Here is a 13,668-nt window from a genome sequence, read left to right on the forward strand (position 1 = left end):
CCAATAAATTCTGATTTATGGCAGAAGCTTTTACATCAGTCTGCTCATACACATCCAACGCTTGAAGTTTTTCCTGCAATAATTCGGTCTCAAGAAAATCTTGGGCTAGGGGGTCAATAACATCAACATAGCATAGATTTTCAGAATCGATAGGCTTTTTCATGGCCTCATTGATATCAAATGTGAATTTCTCTCCATGAAAATCGATGCAAATTGTACCTTCAGCCATGTCCATGATTGTCTTAGCTGTTCTAAAAAACGGTCTCCCTAACAATATACTACTAGACTCCCTAGCTTCAGACTCACTCATCTTGATCACATAGAAGTCAGCAGGATAAGTAAAATCATGCACTCTCACCAACACATTTTCTAACACACCCTCAGGATTTATGCATGACCTATCAGCCAGTTGGATTAATACCCTAGTGCTGGATAACGTTACTTCCCTCAGCCGATTATAAACTGACAATGTCATAACATTTATAGAAGCTCCCAGGTCACACATTGCATGCTCGATTTTTACATCCCCTATAGTTATAGGCAAGGTGAACATACCTGGATCGGCTCTTTTGGGCGGTAGCTTTTCCTGCACAATTGCTGACGCTATCCCTTCCACCATGATCATTCCATCCTCTTGGGCTTTCCCGGCTATGAATTCTTTTATGAATTTCCCAAGTGGGGGTAGCTTCACGACCTGGAGGAATGTTATGGTAACATCCAGCTTCCCAAAGATCGTCATGTAATCCACTGGGTTCTCCTTCTTCCTTTTGGTCACGAAACGGTAAGGGAATGTTTTTTTTCCTTTCGCCTCGTCCACCAGTCCTTCAACAGCCTTTCCAGAGTCTTCCTTGGGCACATTTTGGGCTGGAATCTCCTTCGTTGGTCTTGTTTCCTTAGGCAAGTCTTCATTGGTTGCATGCCCTTGGTTTCGCCTTTTCCCCGATGGTTCCTCATCAAAAAAACCGGATCCTGCATTTGAGGTAGAGGTCTGTTGAGCTCCCCTTCCGAGACAACGTCTCTCAGTAACTTTGTCTCACTAGGCTCTCCACCAGGTTTCCTCGGTTGGGGTCTCTCGTAGGCAGTACCGGACCGCAATGTGACCTTGCTCACGTTTGCCTTTTCAGGTACATGGACTGTAGACGGGAGTCTCCCTGAATTCCCTTTCAATTCACCATCGAATTTGCCAGCTGGGCCAATTGCCTATTCATCATATCGATGTTCGCCTTATGCTCCTTTTGGGCATTCTGCATCCCCTGCACTACTTCATTATTGGACTGCAACTCACCCTTGATACTCTGCTTCGAGGCGAGCAACTCTCCCATCATGTCCTCCATGGATCTCCTTGTCCTGTTAGGATAATGAGACTGATTTGGCCCTTGGTGTTGGTTATACTGGGGGCTTTGGTTGGGCTGGAAATTTTGGAAGTTTTGCTGGTTCTGGTTAGGTGGGTATTGGTTATACTGACCAGGAAGGTTGTACTGGTCTTGGTGATATTGATTCTGGTTCTGGCTTTGGAACTGGTTCTGGTTCTGCTGATGTTGGGGAACTTGGTTATGCTGATTCTGGTAATTTTGGAAGTTTCTTTGGTGGGGCGGTACATAAACAAGGTTCGAGTTCTGGTTTTGTGGGTTTTGGTTTTGATGTTGGTTGTGGGGTTGTTGGTTCCTTCCTGACCAGTTGAATTGGTGGTCGGGATTTGCTGGGCCACGGTTGGGATTCTGGTTCGGGTGGGGGTTGTAATGGTTCTGACCTTGACCTTAGTTTTGATTTTGGCTCCCATCTCCCCATCGAAAGTTCAGATGGTCCCAACATGGCACGTCCCGCTGTCTCCCATAGATCCAATTCCCACTAGAGTTATAGTATCCTGCAGCATTGACTTGCTCCATATTGACGAAGTCATTCGACTGATCGTAGGTTGGCCTTGGACTTCCCTGCTCTGCATCTTGTAGCTCCCAGTTGGGGAAGGTGGTGGTGTGTTCTTCTCGATCGTGCACAAGAGTGTCTTCTTCAGCTCTTCCATCTTCAAGTCCATTTTCTGCTCTATCTTCTGCTCCTGATCATTAAATGAGGCACTCGCAATCCTTTCTCTGCTGTAACCATCCCTTGAGTTGTCGTACTCCTTCTTTGCGCTCAACAGTTTCCCTAGGACCCTTTCGCTTCACTGACCCTTAATTGCGTGAAGCTTCCTCCTGACGAGGAGTTTGCCAGATCCTTTGTTGCCTTATTCATCCCCCCATAGAAGGTGCGATGTACTTTTATATCGGCCATGCGATGGTTTGGACATGCATCCAAAAGGCTCATATACTTCGCTCAATAATCACTCAAGGGTTCATCGTACCCTTGCTTCACACTAGTTATCTCTCTCTTCAATGCACTCGTCTTCGATGACGGGAAAAATTTTCCTAAGAATGCTGACTTGAAATCGGCCCAACTCTCAATGCAGTTGGGGGGCAGGAGCATGAACCAGGTGTTGGCCTCCCCTTTTAGGACAAACGGCAAAGACTTCAATCTGTAGTCATCCTCGGTTGCCCCTGTTGGCCTTCTCCGTGCCCTACAAATCTTACAGAACTCATGAAGGAATTCGTAGGGGCCTTCAAAGCTCTTCCCACAGTAGGTAGGCAAAATTGCAATAATATGGGGCTTCACATCACAGGCTGACTGTCCCGGGATGACAACTATAGCCTGCGGGGGTTCTCCTTCGGTATGCGCATTCAGCATTCCGATCTCCGGGTCATCATCTATCTGGGCAGCCATCCTCCTTGGGTTACGCTCCAATTGTAGCACTTGTTCTGGTATTCCTCCTTCTATGGTGTCTTGCTCTTCATCACTACTCGAACCTAAGTCAGACAAGGCTGTCGACAGGCCAGAACGAGTGGTTATGAGTATAGTCCCTCGTTGGAGTATCTTCGGTCTCCAATGGTCAGGAGTCGAACTGCTTCTTATAAACTGAAAGAAAAAGAAAGAAAAAAATTATACACAATATATACGCCAAAGTATCTCACACAATAACAGTTAATAATGCCATTCCTCCCCGGCAACGGCCCCATTTGAAAGAACAGGTTTGTGCAGGTGTCGCGTCAAGCAAAGGATGTATCCTACTGATCAAGATGGAAGTACGAGCTAAGTCTGAACCTGGTATCAATAATTCCTCAACCCACTTCTACTGACTAGTATAGTGGATGTAAGGGTCGAATCCCACAGAGATGAATGCGCTTTGGTAATTGTGGTGATATTCTGGAAAGGTTGGTTAGCTACCACGCTTTGGGTTAAGATTCTATCTAGACAGGAATTTAAGGTGGTACTTTACTGACTAGGAGGTGTGAAAGATGATAGACAAACAGCTGTGTACGTGAGAGTGAGGGAACATGGTGTTTCAGAAATATGTGGAAGGTACTGGGTTACTATAAAATGCTAAACGGAATATCAGAGAATAAGTGGTAGTTAGGTGACTAGGCTGACAGATCTGTAGAGTACCAGCAGAAAAAGTAGAGAAAAGTAAAGGACAAAAGCAAAAAGTAACTAAAAAACAAAAGTGGTCCCAAACTTAGATGTGGATGTTATCTTCTTCACCATGAATAAACTCAGATCAACAAACCCAGAATTCATAAACGAGAATTTCATATTAACAACTCACGAGACAGATCCACAATTAAAACTCCAAATCAAAAGATTAAACTAGAGAAACTGAAAATACGCTTACTAGGTAACATGCAAGGTGGCAGAAATCTCGTAACTAGGCTTTCACACTTAACCATTTCGGATCTAAATCTAGCATCAAACTCAATTCACAAACTCATAACGATCAACTCAGAAATGAAAACATGCATTCAACACTTGGAAATTACCGTAGCAACTAGATCTAAGCTATCTAGGCAGAAAGAAACTGAATCAAACAGAAAACGATGCACAAAAACAACTTCATAGCATTAAAACGTTTGGATCTCACCCAAAGTACTTCAAAGTTAGCAAGTATTGAAAATGCAACAGATCCAACGTATGAAAAACAAGTAAGATTAACTACGAAAGCAAATAAAGATTGTTTTGCCACTCCGGGCGATGAAACTATTATCACTATGCAACAACTGGCTGGAACGAGAGAAAGCGGAAATCCGGCAGACGGATGGAACTCAGGTGACCATGCTTTGGCGAGGAATGAGAAGATGTAGGACAATACTGAAGGGACTGATCTACCGAGAGAGAATTCTAACTAAGTGTAAGGGGTGATGATCCTTTCTCTCTTCAAGTGGCTTCCTTTTATATGGAGGCCTGCCCTTGATTTTTAGGGTAGACTCTCTTCGTGAAATGACTCTTTTGCCCTTGCTTGCGGCTGATCTTCCCAACAATCCTTCTTCTCCATCTCGAGCCTTTTTGGCCTGCATACTGGTCAGTATAGCAACATTCTGATGCTCTTTTCACCTAAGTTGTCCGACCCTTTTCATACCGACTAGAACCCTTTTCCTGCACACTTTAGCAACTGTTTTGCAGATATAATCCAATTTATGCACGTTATATTGATCAGTAACCAAGGCCTAGAATACGACTTGTCAGTTGTCAATGTCCTTTGGTTGACCACACTTCAATATGCAGCCGAACCCCATCTCGTCTATTACTGCCAAAACACGCGGATGTATGGGAACATCCAAAATGATTCCTTCATATCTTATGCAGCGTACGTCTTCTGATTCAACTCCTGCCCATATATTATTAGAGACGTGTTGTCTCTGAAGATATAATACGGAAGGGCCCTCAGGACCACATAAGAGTCTTCGACGAGAACTTGAAGATGATGCCATAATTCACCTACACAACATCCACAATTCAAATTAAACAATACACAAACCTAAACAATTTCAATAATTGGATACTATTTAAGCCAATATCACAAAATGGAACACCAATATCAAATAATGCACAATACACAAATGCACAAATTCACCTACACAACATTAACAATTCAAACTAAACAATATAAATCAATCTAAACAATTTCAATAATTTCTCACTATTGAACCAAATATCAAATAATGTAACACCTAAACCCAAATAATGCAACACCAATTTAAAACCCACATAAACCAAATCAAGTTGCCCAATTTTTAAGCTAGAACAACACTACCTAGTGTAAACCCAATTTTAATAATATTTATACCCTAACTAAACACTAATATCTCAAGCATTAATCAACAATAATGCATTCAAACAAGCCACCGCACAATATAATAACACAACACAAATTATCAACTCAAATATGCGGAAGAATGACACCGATTAACTCCTTGTTGATGCAATTGCAAGAGATTGGCGTTCTTGGAGAAGAATGCGTTGTTGCTGCTGTGCGTTGGGTGTGGTTTGACGATTTGGGGAAGAAATCCCGATATATTCCTCTATTCTGTGAAAAAACGCCATTGAGGTTGGCGTTTGTTTTTCAAAGTAATCTTTATTTTTTTTCAAAAATTCAATCGTAACACGTCAATCAGACTGGCGTGTTCTAAACCGCAGACGCCATCACTATTGGAGTTTTTAACCGAAACATGCCAACTAGGTTGGCGTGTTTAAATAAGTACCGTATTTTTTAATTCACAAATGAAACGTAAAACGACAGCATGGCTGACGTTTTTACTTAATAAAACGCCAGCTCGGTTGTCGTTTTTCCCATATATGGAACAATTAACAAAGTGGGTACATTTTTGTTATTGTAATAGTAGACTGTCCCGTACATCCGATTTTCTCCTAGAATCGGCTCTCCACCCTTTTTTTCCCCAAAATTTTTAGCAGCAACCTCCCTTCTCTATGTTCAAAATCAGTTTGAATCCCCAAATCAGCAACTCCACTCTCACTTCTCAGCTCTCCAAATCAACAACCCAATTTAAATTCCCAACTCGCGATTTCCCTTATATTCTGCTCTCCCTTTCGGCCACGTTACCACGCCGTCACGACAGAAATCACAGCGGCGAGTACGCCGTTGCCGACAACTCTCTTCTGCTCCTGGTAGCACCGCCCCTTTCTCGTTGTCACCTCTTCTCTTTCTTATTTCCCAGCGCCACCGTCTCTCCGTCTGGTAAGCAAGTTCGCTGTTGTCGCTGCCGAATCGCGCCGCCATAAGAAATAACTCGGCCAATTTTGATTTATATTACTCCCTCTATACCCTAAATATTGTCCCACATCTGACACGAGTTTTAAGAAATGTAATAAAAAATGAGTTTGAAAAAGTTAATGGAGCCATGGACTATTTTGTTTATGCAATAGGGCAGGTGGAAACTCAATTTATAAGGCACAACAATTCTATGGCGACAAGCCGACAATGAAAGAAATAATTCCAGAAAACGCTTTCTTTCAAGCATGATATATATGCTTCATTAAGCTAAAAGCCTAAAATCGTTCAAGGAGAACAACAAAAACATAAACAAAATAGTCCATGGCTCCATGAGAAATAACCAAAAAGTCAAGCATTAGCTAACGTTTTAATGACATTCTTCCAAGTCAGATAATCTTTGACACTTTTTGCTTGATCTTTAGCTTCCTCCTCATCATCTTCAGAATCTTCATAGTCTATTAACAAAATTACAAATATTAACATATAATATAGTTAGATAATCTAGAATTTTATAAAATAAAATAAGTTCTTACCATTAGAACATCCATGCAACCAATTACGCGTGCAAATAAGAGCTTGCACTTTTTCGGGAAGGAGTCTATTTCTATATTTGTTTAAGACATGTGCTCCAATGCTAAAGGAAGATTCGGATGCTACCGTTGTTATAGGAATACTAAGCACGTCACACGCCATCCTAGCAAGTACTCCAAAATTGCCGGATAAATGATCTTTCCAATACTTAAGCAAATCGATTTCAGCATTTTCATCCATCGGAATATCTTCCAAATATACATCCAATGCTGACTTTGCGTCGGAAGTTAGACCTCTGTGCCTCTTATATCCCTAAAACAATAATATTAAAGTGTAAGTAAAAATGATAAATAGAATTAATTAGATACAAATATAAATACAAAGAAATATTAAAGAAAAACAGATTACTTACCGCCAGTACATTTGGATTCATTTTCATTTTCCTTACTTCTCCCCCACCTATGAATTTAGGCTCTCCGACTTCGTGATTAGAACTCGCACTAGATTGAGGACCTTTAGACACAGATGCATCAACCATTTTTTTCTTGTACTCATCGTATAGAGTATACAATTTCATCTTCAACCTATTGACTTTGTCCTGACTTGAAAGAGGATCACGTGTTGACTAACAATACTCCACAAGTTTCAACTTCATTCTTGGATCAAACACGGCTCCCATAGAGAGAATGTCGCTATAATCTTCCCAATATTTCTCGAACTTTGATTTCATCAAAAGAGACATCGACCTTACCACTTCATCGTGACTTCTATAGTTCATCTCCAACAATCGAGCAATATTCCACACTTCCATAAAATACAGATTGGAAGTAGGATATGATGAACCAGAAATTAAAGTAGTAATTTAAATAAAATGGTTCCAAGAATTCACACACTACTTTTCCTCTTTCCCAATCTTCTTCTGTCAGACAATGCTTATAAGCTAAATCATCACATTCAAGCATAGAAAAAACCCGTCGATATTTAATTCCACTGGCAAGCATCAAATACGTGGAATTCCAACGTGTAGGCACATCCATGCACAATGAAGTAGTAAATTCAATATCAACTTTTCGTGCACATTTCTTAAACTTGATCATTCTCGCTTCTAATGCTTTTGCATATTTGATACTAGCTCTAATTTTATCTAAAGCATCACTAGCTACTTTCAATCCTTCTTGTACAATAAAATTCAAAATATGTGCACAACATCTCACATGAAAATATTCCTCATTGCACAATAATGAGTTTTGCAACTGAAGCCATGTTTTCAATAATTTCACCATGGCATTATTAGCAGAAGCATTATCCAAAGTCAATGAAAAGATTTTCCTATCTATTTCCCAATCCACCAAAATGTCAGAAATCTTTTGAGCTAACTCAGGTGCAGAATGTGGAGGAGGCATTGAACGAAATGCAAGTAGTTTGCTATCCAATTTACATTTTTCATCCACATAATGTGCAGTCAAACACATATACCCCGAATTAGTGCAAGCAGTCCAAATATCAGATGTTAAGCACAACATTCCAGGAACACTATTCAATCTTATCCTCAATTTTTCCTTTTCAGATTCATACATATTCATGACATCCAAAGCATGAGTATTTCTACAGATAAATCTTACACTAGGGTTCAAATACTTCAAAAGAACTCGCATTTCTTTAAATTCAACCCACTTTAATGGAAGATTATGTGCAACTGATACCTTAATAAACAAATCCCGAACTATTTTTGGGTCTATCACATTACATTTATCCCTTAACTTCTCATCGTGATTAAGAAGCATAGCACCCACATCTCCAAAATTTGGTTTCTTCTTACAAACCAACATATGCCGACTAAAAGTGGAAGTTCCCATTTTCGTACCTTCATATTTCCATCTTTTAAGACACTGATTGCACTTGACATTCTTTCCATCTTTGTCGGGTTCTTCATTTGTGAAGTTATTCCAAACATCGGAAGTTTTTCGTCTCGTCTTAGGCTTGGAATCACCTTGAATCTCCGCGTTATCAATATTAATTGTTGAAGAAGAATCTTCCATTCTTAACAATTCCAAATCTGCAACATAAATATAAATATAATTAGCATGAATTAATCACTAGTCAAATAATCATGCATAACCAATTCATAAACTAACTAAAATGCCCAGTTTAGCATCTACTCTATTCACACTAATCACTTATACATGTTTATTTGTTTAGTATAGATAACTCAAACATGGAAGTGGTGGAGTATACAGTACTTTGTTGAACTTTCTGAAGACTTTTTTTTCAATCCATCAATTCTGCTGGGATTCAATTAATATTCAGAATTCAGATTATATAGTTTTTTGGGCGAAATATATACCTTTCCTCGCATCTCCCTCTCACTCGTCAATTAAATTTCATAATCAATTAATCACCAACTCAACAGATGAAATGCAAAACTAGATTTAAATACAGAAAAGCAGAACAATATCATACGTATGACACTTTTAGGTCATAGTTAGTTAATTTTAGGTCATGCTAACAAAGCATGACCTAAAATGATCTTTGCATGACATTAAACCCAAATATTATAATATGACCTAAAATTGCTTAATTATGACCTTCCGTGTTTTTGGTTAAATATTGACCATTCGATCAAAACAAAATTGAAGTGAAAAAGATGAAGAGTCACTGCAGGCATTTAATTATTAGGTTTTTTTTCTATAACCCGTTGGGCTGACCCGACAACCCGCCGGGCCAGCCCGAAAAAACCCGACAGCTCAATAGGGCCAGCCCGATAATCCCGATTCATTAACGGGCTGTGATTTTTCGGGCCTAACCCTGTAATTTTAGTGGGTTTTTCGGGCCACACTGACATCCATAAGATATCTTAAATGAAACAACTCTGAAGGGATTGAAATAGAATTTTCACTCACGGCATCAAATATCCTAAGCAATCTATAACATCGTAAAAAGGATGTCGTTTTCCTTTTTATTGATTTTATCCTAAGCAATCAAATAATTTTTCACTCACGGCATCAAATAGAAGTTAGCAATCTATAATATCCTAAGCAATCTATAACAACTCACGTCATCGTTTTCTACCCCCGCACCTCTATTATTGATTCCCTTCTTCAGTTCTCCTCAGACTACTTCTCTCTTCAAGACTTCAAGCATTTGATCAGCTCACACCAACTATGGCAGCTTATGCTGCACTTGCTTCCCTTGCTCAAATTACAGATCTGAATAGAATTCAAAACAAATTTCTCTTTTCTATCGACGCAAAACAAAAAGTCAGATCTATCCATGAGTATGTCACTTCCTTGCTATCGTTCCTTGAAGATTGTCCCCAGAAAGACTCCCAACGGGATGGCAAGATGAGAGATGTAGCTTATAAAACAGAAGATATCATTGAATCTCTCATGTATCTGCCGATAGGAAATCGTCATTCGACAGATGTATTGGAGGAGCAGCTGAGATGTGTGACAGAGGAGTTTGGTTTAATGGCTGGACAAGTCATGGAAGATCGACCTGCTGCTGCTTCATCATCTTCATCATCGTCATCAAGACTTGCACCTTTTGGCAACGATCCAGTGATTGGTTTGGAAGACGATTTGATAGCAATGAAGTATCGGTTATGTTCTCAGCCATCTGATCTTCAGATTATCCCCATTGTGGGTATGGGGGGAATTGGTAAGACCACTCTCGCTCGAACTCTTTACAATGATCGTTCAATTGTGGAACATTTTGATGTTCGTGCTTGGCTCACGGTTTCGCAAGATTATAGTCCTCATAGGTCTGTGAAAATGCTCTTCGATTCATTGAATTTGTCTAGAGAGATTGATGAATCTGAAAACCTCAGTCTATATATATATCAACACTTGAAGTGGAGGAGGTATCTCATTGTACTGGATGATGTTTGGGAAACAAGGGTTTGGGATGATTTAAGGAATATATTCCCAGCTAGTGATTGTAATGGCAGTCGAATCATGTTAACTGCTAGGGAATTGGATATGGCTCCCAATAGCCCTCCTCATAAGATGCGGCCAATGGATGATTATCAAAGTTGGGAGTTGATTAAGCAAAAGGTGTTCCCAAACAGCGATTGCCCTCCTAACTTAGAAGATGTAGGGAAAAAGATTGCTCAAAGTTGTACAGGACTACCCCTTGCTGTTGTTCTGGTTGCTGGATTGTTGTCTTCAGTCAATGTGACTCCATCTTCTTGGGAGGAAATTGCTGAAAATGTAAGACAAGTTGTTTGTCGGGGTTCAGAGGATGTACTCTCTTTGAGTTACACACACTTGCCTCATCATTTAAGGCCGTGTTTTCTCATTCTTGGAGGTTTTCCAGAAGATAGGAGTATCGTTGCTTCAAGACTCATTAAATTATGGGTAGCTGAGGGCTTCTTGAAACATGAAGATGGGTGTTGTAAAAGTTTGGAGGAGAAGGCAGAGGAGTATTTGGAGGATCTTATCAAGAGAAATCTTGTAGATGTGACTAGCAAGAAGAGTGATGGGAAAATCAAGAGGTGCAGCCTACATGATATGATAGAGACATGTGCATAAGGATAGCCCACGAAGAGAAGTTTCTTCTAACTGTTGATCGGAATTTTCTTCCACAAGGCTTGATGAAAGAGCGACGCATCAGCTTCAGGCAGTCTGATACAGATCAAAATTGGGGTCAAACGATCCGTACCATTTTATGCTTCCGACCCAAGGTTGTAATTTATACTAGCCTAGTTTTTTTGGGAAGCTTTAAATTGCTTAGGGTATTGGAAGCATTTGACATAACCCTCTGGGAACCCCATACCGAAATTTTTGAGTTGTATCATTTAAGATATCTTGCTCTGAAGCAATACATGGGCGATATTCCATCAGCCATATCTAATCTTGTGAATCTTCAAACATTGATCATTTCTAAACAATACAGTTCAGGATTCAAAACCCGTGACCATTTTCGGTTGCCAATTGAAATTTGGGAAATGTTACAACTGAGGCATGTTTTCTTGGGTGATAGTCATATAATGCCTCATCCCCCAAACTTTTTAGTATCAAATCTTCCTCTAGAAAATCTCCAAACGCTATTTCCCTTGGAAGATCTTGTATGGTATGAAAAGCTCCTGCAGATTATTCCAATTGTCAAAAAACTGGGACTTGTTTATTTCACCGATCAGGATTATCGCCTACATCATCTTAAGTTTCTGCATCAGCTTGAAAAGTTGCACATATATGGACATTCTGGATTTTCTTGGCGGAGACAAAATCCTTGTTTTCCTCATAAACTGAAGAAGTTGACCCTACTGGGTGGGGGATATCCTTGGAAATATATGTCCGTTATTGGTTCGTTGCCTAATCTTAAGGTGCTCAAACTACTTGGAAACGCTTGCTGTGGTGACACATGGAAAACTACTGATGAAGAATTTCCTCAACTGATTTATTTGCTAATTGAGGAATCAAGTCTGCTTCACTGGTTAACTGAGAGCAGCCCCTTCCCAATGCTCAAGTTCCTCGTGCTTCGTTCTTGCGAGGGTCGGCTGAAGATTCCAGAAGCTATTGGGGAAATCGCAACACTTGAACTCATTCAAGTGCATGACTGCAGTTCGTCTATTTTGGAGTCGGCCAAGCAAATAAAAAAGGATCAAGAGAATTGCGGAAATGATACTCTTCAAGTTCGTTGTAACATAACGAGGTTAGAGTTCTATAATTGATTCTTGAATACAGAGTAGCATTTAAGCCATAAAATTCTGTTTTGAAACTAAGATATCTGAAGTACTTGATTTGTTTCATTACACCGAAAGCAGAAATAGATGCTTTCGTGTAATAGTTGCTTCGGGTAATAGTATTTCATTTCGAACTGAATGCTCTACCAAATAATTTGACAGGAGTAAAGGCAAGATGGCTGCAAGTAACACTTGAGGAGAAATGTAAAATAGAGATAATTTCAGGACGCGAATAGAGTGCTAAGATATTGAACAACCTCTAAACCCACTATGGCCTTGCCAATTACAATTCAAGTGAAACACATGCTAAAGACCATCCCCACCACTACCTATAAATAGTCACGTTTACATCTTCCACCACAGCCACGTCATCCTCGCCTTTCGCATTCCAGCCCACCACACCGCGATGGCCTCGTTTGTAAACTTTCCATGCCCCATAGCTATCATAATTCTTCCTTTTCCTTTTTTCTAGCATTCTATGCGTCAGTTGACGAAACAACAAGTAGCTGAAGAGATGGAAAGGTACGTGGTTACTCTTCCATACTCAAGTAAGTTTTGGTGCAATTTTCTCATGTTAATCCCATGGTAAAAACAGGATAATTCCACGCTCTAATGCGGCTAAGGAAACTGACGAAACGCCGGATGTAGTCAGAGACGAAAATGAGGGTGTGTATTGTATGCCGTAGGTAGGCAAATTTCTTGCGAATCTTTTTCGGAGGAATTGAGGAAGTGGCTATTCTTATGAGATAGGCATGTATGGTTTTTTTTTAATGCAAGGAACTCTTGTTTTTGTATTTAGTACTAGTACTATTTATCCTGGCTTCGACGTTTATTAAAGAGTGGATGTCTTATTTGTGACATGCCTTTTGCCTATAGTTTCATTTTGAATCTATTAGGTAAGTGATGATTTCAGTATTTAATTCAGAGAAAAATGGAGGCAAAAATATAAATTTAGAATCAAGTGTAGCTGTAGAGTATAATCATGAACGATTATCATCTCTGCCTGCCTCTGTATTTTCATCAGATATATTCATTCCCCTTTATCATGCTTTTCTAATCTCATTAAATCACATGTGGTTTCTTAGCTTTGAGCCGTGTGTTGGTGCTACCTCTGTCCGCTATTAGAAGTCTTGGTTTACCATTTTAGTTCGTTTGCCACTAGGAGTTCCGGTTCATTTTTGGTAATTCCTACTTTTCACTAATTCATTCTACTCACATTTTATTATAAACTAATATAAAAAATGGCTCTCACATTCTACTATCTTTTCTTACTCACCCTCTTTTATACTATTTCTTAAAATCCGAGTTGAGCTCAAATAGGATTCCAAACGCCGGATGGAGGAGGGAGCAGTAATTTCCA

The 13,668-nt window shown here is 39.7% G+C and overlaps 1 protein-coding gene across 1 annotated transcript; it reads left to right on the forward strand.

Moving 5' to 3' along the window:
• Window positions 1-9,656: 9,656 nt before the first annotated feature.
• On the forward strand, window positions 9,657-13,168 carry LOC121769121 (late blight resistance protein R1-A-like). Its single transcript, XM_042165820.1, has 3 exons — window positions 9,657-12,277; window positions 12,471-12,830; window positions 12,904-13,168. Exon 1 carries the CDS (start codon window positions 9,787-9,789, stop codon window positions 11,152-11,154), a length of 1,368 nt encoding a protein of 455 aa, XP_042021754.1. The 5' UTR covers window positions 9,657-9,786; the 3' UTR covers window positions 11,155-12,277; window positions 12,471-12,830; window positions 12,904-13,168.
• The last annotated feature ends 500 nt before the right edge of the window (window positions 13,169-13,668 follow it).

This window comes from Salvia splendens, chromosome 15 (assembly GCF_004379255.2).
Source record: "Salvia splendens isolate huo1 chromosome 15, SspV2, whole genome shotgun sequence".
Lineage (NCBI taxonomy): Eukaryota > Viridiplantae > Streptophyta > Magnoliopsida > Lamiales > Lamiaceae > Salvia > Salvia splendens.

Coding starts and splice junctions, on each gene's coding strand:
- LOC121769121 (XM_042165820.1), top strand. CDS start 9,787: ATGGCAGCTTATGCTGCACTTGCTTCCCTTGCTCAAATTACAGATCTG.